Below are 7,829 nucleotides of genomic sequence, written 5' to 3' on the forward strand. Positions count from 1 at the left end.
AACTCTCTCCTCTCAGGAGGAACCCAATAGAGATGCTTTTGGAAGCTCTCATCAAGAAATTCCAAGGGACTCTGATATGAACATTTGAAATTTGCCCTGTTCTGACTTTTTTCTACTTCCCTGTCTAGAGCTGGTAATGCTAATTACTCTTGCCTTTACTTCTCCTTCACATCTCCTATTCATGATTCAAAGACTTTCCTTTCCTCCTCGAGATAAGAGTTATACAATTTGGGGTCTTTTAGATAGACCCACTGAAGGGGTACTCCAATTGCCTCACCCTGGGTCCCTGTTCAGCATGGAAGAAGCCAGAGTAGTCTCCGTCCCGATTCCTATGGGCAATTTGGGTAACCTCTTCAGAGGATGGTGTGATAAGAGTAGGAGGTAGGAATTGGCTAGGCAGTTAGGGAAAAAAGACCCCAAAGAAAAGTAGCCAGTTTCTTGGCTAAAAATCAAAATGTCTTTGGGCCTCTTAGCAACATACTCTGTTCCAAAGGCCAAAAATGTCAAAAGTGTTTAGAAGCTTTTATCTAATCCCCAAACAATTTTAGGGTTACCTCTTCAGAGAACGGACTGTTAGAGTAGCAAAAAGCCTCATTTACAAAAAAAAAAAGGAGTACATGAAGTTGTCAGAAAAAAAGTGATGGGGAGGTACAGGAAGAGTTGGAGGGGAGGGAGTAGGCGTGGATTTGATCAAAACACCTTATATGCATGTATGAAATTCTCAATAATTTTTTTTAAAGTTAAAAAACAAACAAACCCTACTGTTCTCCTAAAGTAAGACATGCCTGAATTTGACGAGAAGAGGCAAAAGTGTAACCATTAAAGATTCATGCTCACCAGTGAGGAAGTTGTTACTGTCTTTGCCTGGTGTGTGCTCCTGGCAGGCTAGCACTCGTTTTTCCTTCTGTTTTGTGTTGACCATTGACAAGACATTACTTTGCTTTTGTGAGAAGTCCCTCACTGTCCCTCATTGCTGACTCTCTACAAATAGCTCTTCCTGTTGTCTCCATGTGGACACTACAGCCCTGCAAGACATCCCGCAGCACCTGCAGGGCCCTAAGGTTGCTGACTTCATCATTTTGCAGTTTTTCTGTCATATTTGCTTCTTGAATCTGACGAACCAGAATATTTCTCCTACAATGTGTAGTGTCACCACTTGATCCTAGTTCACGTGTAGGACCACTACGCCTTTTGTCCCCAGTGCTGCACATATAGGTGTACTTTGTGTGCGGAGCGTATCTTCTTTCTGGCCTGTAATCCCCTTCATGTGAGAGATTAATGAAGGAATCTTTATATTCTGTATGAAAACAAAAATCAAACTTCTATACTAAAATCATTTGTCTAAAAATTTAAATTGTTTTCAAATAAAAATTAAAATCTAAGAAAAAAAATCCCAGGGAAGAAACATTTATAGAATTTATGATGTTCTGTATGGTGCTTAGTATCATAGCAGGATGTAGATTGAAAGTGTATATATCTCATTTATTCATTTTTATTTTTAATTACTTAATCAATCAATTAGACAGGCTCTAATATAGCCAAGGCTGCCCTTGAACTCCTGATTCTCCTGCTTCCAGCTCCCAAATGCTGAGATTACAGGTGTGGGTCACCATGTCTGGCTGAAAGCTCTATTTTGTGGATAGTTTCTTTGAGGTGTGTCAGTGGACTTCTGGGACCTGTATCTTGACCTGACCACTATGTCATGCATCATGTGTCAGCAGACTACACACCAAACACTTCCTTTATTTTTCTAAATCCCAGACACTGGAGGTGATGGCTTTTTGAGCTTATTTGTGACTTGATTTTTCTTGAGTATTGTTTTAGTTTCTTTCTTATTGCTGTGATAAAAACATTGATCAAAGCCAGCTTGGGGAGGAAGGGGTTTATTTGGCTTATAGTGTGCCATCATCAATGGACGCCAAGGCAGGAACTCAGGGCAGGAACCTGGAGCACCGATCATGGAGGAATGCTGCTTACTGGCTTGCTCCCTTGGCCTGTGCTCAGCCTGCTTTTTTATACAACACAGAAGCAGCTGCCCTGGGGTGACACTGCCCACAGTGGGTCCTCCCAGATCACTCAGCCATCAAGAAAATACCCCACAGACATGCACACAGGCCAGTCTAATAGAAGTTAATTACCCAGTTGAGATTCCCTCTTCCCAGTTGAGTCAAGTTGACAACTAAAACTATGCAGCACAATTACTAATGGTTCCTGGAGTGCAGAAATGGGGCCTTTTGTACAGACTTTCTTTCCTGTTATAGGGTAACATCTGGTGAACAGCTTAAATAGAAATGTGAATTCCTCACACACATATTTGTTTTTGAATTCTATAGTTGTCTTTCATGTGAGCTTATTTCACACAAAGACATCCTTCAATTCTGCAAAAGCCCTGACTATAGATGGAATGGCACCGTTTTTCCTCGAGCAGAGAGAGTGCTTGAAACAGTCCTCAGGTGTTCAGTCGGCACAAGCTGTCTACAGCTTAAGCGCCAAGGGCAACGGTGGTGTAAGTGGCAAGACTTCCAGATACCGTGTAAAACAGAAATCTTATACTTCTCCAAGATTTTTTTTTTCTGTTACAACAAAGTTTGTGCTGACTGGGATGGAGGAACATTTGGTAGGGTCAAGTGTACATGTGTGTTTGTGTGTGTGCATGTGTGCTTTGTGTTATAGAGTTGTTTGGCTGAGTTTGTGTACGAAATGTTTAAGTAGTGATAACCAATATGAAGTGGTCAGTCATACATGGCATACATCCATACATAGGCAGCCACCCCCCTCTGACTGAACCAATGTCATACGATGAGTACCTGTGTCTTGTGTTCCAACATTTTATATTATTTGGGGTGAAGCTCTGTGGGTGAATAGGAAGTGATCCAAATACAGCCACTTCTCTTCAAGAATCCTCTCCCTCACATGGGTCCCTCACTTCCACACTCTAGCACACTGAATTATTACAGTTAGAAACGCTGACCTAACACAGGTCAGTATTTTGGTTTCTTTTACTTAGAATGTTTTTATTGGGTATCTAACAAACACTCAAGTTTTGGGTCAAAACTTACCACTTTTCCTGAAGTCTGTAAATGCCAGGGCAAAGTCACGCAGCAAACCTGCTCTGCTAAGTTTTCACTGACTTCTTTGAAGAAGTGCTGTGGTGATGAACCTCGATCAAGGTCTGGAGTCAAATCCGGGAGTGTTCACACAGCTGTGGCTGATGCTGTTCTACAACCCTAAGGCAGGCAGCCAGACTGACACAGGCCTGCAGCATATTCAAAGTAGACATGACCCATGGACATGTGGTAGTCAGCGACCAGCCCACACTGTGACAACTTTGAAGTTCAAGCAGACATCACTTGATTGGGACGGCTGGCAGGCGTTCCAGCAGTGCTCGAGAAGCACGTCACTGGAGTGGAGGAGGAAGGCTTCTCAGCCTTCGATTTTGTGCCTATCTCCACTTGCACCGTGTCCTTTGGCGTACTAAATCTTAAACTGTGAGTGCGTGTTGTTAGGTGAACACTTTCCCCAAGCCCATGGGCTAGTAGGCGGTTGGTCTGCAATCATCAATCTGTCTTATTTAAAAATTTTACACTAAGCTGGGGGTTGGTTCTAGCGCACTCTCGGCGAATGTCTGTGAGTTCCGGTCCAGTCCGATCTCCACAGCGAATTCCAGGCCAGCTGGGTCTACAAGGAGACCCTGTCTCAAAATGGGCAACCAAAGCAAAGCAAAGCAAAACAAAACCAAGAATACACGCAGTGTAGTCTTCATTGTTAAAAATATATTCGGGGTCAGAAAACAAGGCTGCAAGCTCTCGGCAGTCCCCAATGCTGACCTGGGCGTCCAGTTCAGAGGAGAAAGCCTCTCCCTCCCTCGATGGGTTTCTAGTCGCTCACTGTAACCCCTTGGCAGGTAAGGCTGTGAGGATTATGGAGTAAGAAACAGGTTCCTGGTTCTTAATCCTTGGCACTCGGCTTGGTTCAGCAGTTTGCTGGCTTTATAAATCCAGGTAACCAAGTAATTTATTACTGAGAGGGCACATCAGTTAGTTCTTGAGTGCCCGTGAAAAATGTTTTTCCTGCAGAAGTATAAATTTTTAAAAATATGAATCAAACCTAAAGTACTTTAGAAAAAAAACATGAAGACATAGCAGAGGATGGTTTCGATCCATCGACCTCTGGGTTATGGGCCCAGCACGCTTCCGCTGCGCCACTCTGCTCTCCGGGTTAGGAGGTCTCCAAATAACACTCTTAAATTTACTGGAAATAGGAATGCAACAACTTTTCAAAAAAGCCTGAGGACTCACGTTTCAGTACCGAGCCCCTGGGTGAGGAATCTCGCCGCTACCAGCCCCGAGCACGCGGACGTGCACACCCTGGCAAGTTCCTCCGTGCACACGAGAAGACGAGTCACACCCTGGACCAGGGAAAAGAAAAGCAGCCCCGAACCAGCTGGGGCTCTGTACCGCGGGTGACAGCGCAGCTCGGCTCAGCAGGAGCAGACCCGCGCACACCCGGGAACACAAACTTCGGACCAGACGTTCCCTGAGGTCAAGGTCACGAGGGGGTGGTGTGTGGGGGTGCCCGGTTGCCCGCCAGGATTTGGCCCTTTCCAGGCGCATCGGAAGCTGGAACCTGCTGGGCCGGGTCTGCAGTGTCCAGCTTCTCTGTGGTCGCCCCGACGCGTGCCAGGGGCCAATGAACCTAACCGAGGACGCTACGACCTAGTACTCCCCTCCGGTACGAAGGACTCGGGGAAGGAACTTCAGGGGAGACCGAGTTCCCGGAGTCCGAACCCTGGGCGTTGGAGTCATTGTCAAGTCAACAGGGGCGGGGCCACAGGCGGGGTTAGGGGGTGGGGCGAGCGCGCGGTTTTAGTCTTCAATTAGGTCCGCCAGGCCTGCATATAAGGAAGCGCCTTGACCACCCCCGACACCACCTCCTCATAGTTGAACCGGTTTTACTCTAGTAACTACAATATGTCAGGTCGGGGCAAGGGCGGGAAGGGCCTGGGCAAGGGCGGCGCCAAGCGCCATCGCAAAGTCCTGCGCGACAACATCCAGGGCATCACCAAGCCCGCCATCCGGCGCCTGGCCCGGCGCGGCGGCGTCAAGCGCATCTCCGGCCTCATCTACGAGGAGACCCGCGGAGTGCTGAAGGTCTTCCTGGAGAACGTGATCCGCGACGCCGTCACCTACACGGAGCACGCCAAGCGCAAGACGGTCACGGCCATGGACGTGGTCTACGCGCTCAAGCGACAGGGCCGCACGCTCTACGGCTTCGGCGGCTGATGCGTTCGCACCGCTGTCCTCCCACAAAGGCCCTTTTCAGGGCCACCCATGTTCTCTCTAGTAAAAGATCTGGCACTCGTGATTGAATATCTGAGCGTTGGAGTCTAGAGGCTGTCTGTAGAGTGAGTGGCAGAAAATGTTTTCCTGGTTTTAAGTCTTTACAAGGCTAAGTCGGGAAGGATTTTAGAACAGGAAGGAGCAAGCTTTTGCATAAAGATGGAGCGAAGCGCATGGACAAAGGCCGCGCGCTCCTGATGACGCCGCTGGGACAAAGGCTGTGGGGGGCTGTTTCTGGGTTGGAGGGTTCGCGGTGGCGCAATTAGCCGGGTACAGTCATCTGTCTTACGCCCCTGTACATAGTGTACCTCTAGGGTGGGCACCAACTGCATTTTAGGGTATGGAGCCCTCGGGCACAGCGCGGCCTGTGGGCTTTGGGGACAGTGGCCTGTGGGAAGGGAACACCTGCGGGCTCCGGGCGCAGCGCGCGCTCCAGGCTCTCCGGGTGCGGGCACCGAGCTGCGGCGCCGGGCACATGCGCCAGGCTTGGAGTGAGGCCGCCTGGAGCTGCTCCATTTCCGCGGTGGTTCTCGAGGAGGATTAGATACCAATTCTGACAATATAAAAATATTAAAACAAAACAAAAAACCCAGTTTAATGCGCAATGTTATGTAAACATTCAAACCATTAATTTTAAGGAACACGACATCAAAAATAAAAATAAGGCGTCAAGACTTTTAACCCCAGAATGCTCAGTATTTCCGCACTCTCAAATTTTACCAATCCTACTGGAAACCTGTTTCCCTAATAAAGACTCAGGCCACATCGGAAATATCCCAGATGTGTTTAAAAATTTTTCAGAGATTCTGTTCAGGTGTCGATCGGGGCTCCAGCAGAGCCCTTGGTCTTTGTTGACATTGGATTTCCCGGAGATCCCTGCGCTGTGGATTCCTCTGCCTTGATTCGTTTCCTGAGAGGATGATTTAATTTCTTTGACTCTGTATCATGCAGTATAGACATGTTGATTTCAGGTGTTTATGGGTGACAGGTAATTTTTGTGGGTAAGCGAAAAGAATCAAACGCTATTGGAGATTAAGGCCCTGATTTGAGGGTGAAAATTAGTGAGACTATTAATTAAAAAAAAATTGAAGGTGCAGTAGGTGCCAGACACCGTTCCACAGTGGGGGTTTTAGATGAGAATTACTATGAACACATTTAAAAAAATTAATTCCTGGATTTGATACTCATTGGATGAGGGTGTACAAACAAAACGGTGCTAAGTTGTGTGTTCATTAGAAGTGGGAAGAGGCCTGATGTGTACGGGGAGGAAGTTATTTACAAATGATCTGGTTATACAAGCTTTATTCATAACATGGTCAGAAGAAAATCGACCTTGAGACGTGAAGGAGGTTCCAACTCTAAGACTACTCAGGAATCCCTGGGGAGCACAGCAAGTTCTTAGGGGGCCTTGGGGGGGGTCAATGGAGCTGCTTTATGGTTTTTCCTCTCTCTGTGGTAGGGGCTGAGAATGACAAGATCTGATTTATCATTTGAAACAATGCATACAGGTGCTGGATGGTAAGCACTGCAGTGGGATGGCCCAGGAGTAAGGAGACCAGTTGGAGCCCAGCTTCCACAACTCACCTGGAAAACTGACAGTAGCCTGGATCCATGGTGGAGGCTGTGGGAAGAGCTTAGATTCTGTAGTTTGAAATTCTTAAGACTTTTTATCCCGTTCCTAAATACTTATATTTCTAGTATTTATTTTAGCAGAAATAAGTGGAAATATGGACACTGCAAATATATAGGTTTGGTTCTGGAGCAATGGCTCTTACAGAGGTCCTGAGCTAGTGTCCTAGCACCCATGTAGGGCAGCTCACAGCAAAATACCTTAACACACAGGCCCATACACATAATTAAAGGTCAAATACAGCTTTAAAATTTATTGAAACCAGGCATGGTGGTGTTGTGCTCAGAGAACAGATCCCCAAGAATTACCACGGAGTCCAGAGAGCATACAAGAACAGAGTCTTTATTCGGGCTTAAGCTCAGACTCTCAGACCAAACTAACGTGGTAGGTTCCTCTGAGAGCGCCGATTGTAGGGGGAGGGAGCTTTTCATAGGTTTCGGACAAAGGGAGGAGGGGAATTACAGAGTTATATTTTGATTGGTCCAAAGAGCCCGTGAGCGCCAACATACTTTTGAATTGATTGGTGGTTACAGTCTTGGACGCCTCTCATTGGTGGGTGCTGCCCTCAGAGCTGTGGAATGTGCTGACTGTTAACGTCAGGGCTAGAGGACCCTGTTTATTCCTTATAAGGCCTCAAACCTACGCAGGCCCCCTGGACATGTCCGGGCTTGCCTAGTCTATGACCATGAGACATCACAAAAATGGAGGAATCAGCAGTGAAAATGGAGACGGTGTAGTTTGTCCCTCTGGTTCCCTCAAGCCAAGTGATTTACAGAAGTGAAAAGAGCAGTTAGTCCTAAATAGGGGCAGGGGTCTAGGGAGTCCCGGGGAGAGGGCCAAGGAGGAGGGTTCCACAGTGG

The 7,829-nt window shown here is 47.1% G+C and overlaps 1 protein-coding gene and 1 non-coding gene across 2 annotated transcripts; one reads left to right on the plus strand and one right to left on the minus strand.

Annotated features, from left to right (window-relative positions):
• Nucleotides 1-4,139: 4,139 nt before the first annotated feature.
• On the minus strand, nucleotides 4,140-4,211 carry Trnam-cau. Its single transcript has one exon. It is a non-coding gene; the product is annotated as a tRNA-Met (tRNA).
• Nucleotides 4,212-4,941: 730 nt separating this feature from the next.
• On the plus strand, nucleotides 4,942-5,369 carry LOC108490766 (histone H4). The gene has a single exon (XM_017797837.2). It carries the CDS (start codon nucleotides 4,971-4,973, stop codon nucleotides 5,280-5,282), a length of 312 nt encoding a protein of 103 aa, XP_017653326.1. The 5' UTR covers nucleotides 4,942-4,970; the 3' UTR covers nucleotides 5,283-5,369.
• The last annotated feature ends 2,460 nt before the right edge of the window (nucleotides 5,370-7,829 follow it).

Source organism: Nannospalax galili, unplaced genomic scaffold (genome assembly GCF_000622305.1).
Source record: "Nannospalax galili isolate Female #2095 unplaced genomic scaffold, S.galili_v1.0 scaffold456, whole genome shotgun sequence".
Taxonomy (NCBI): domain Eukaryota; kingdom Metazoa; phylum Chordata; class Mammalia; order Rodentia; family Spalacidae; genus Nannospalax; species Nannospalax galili.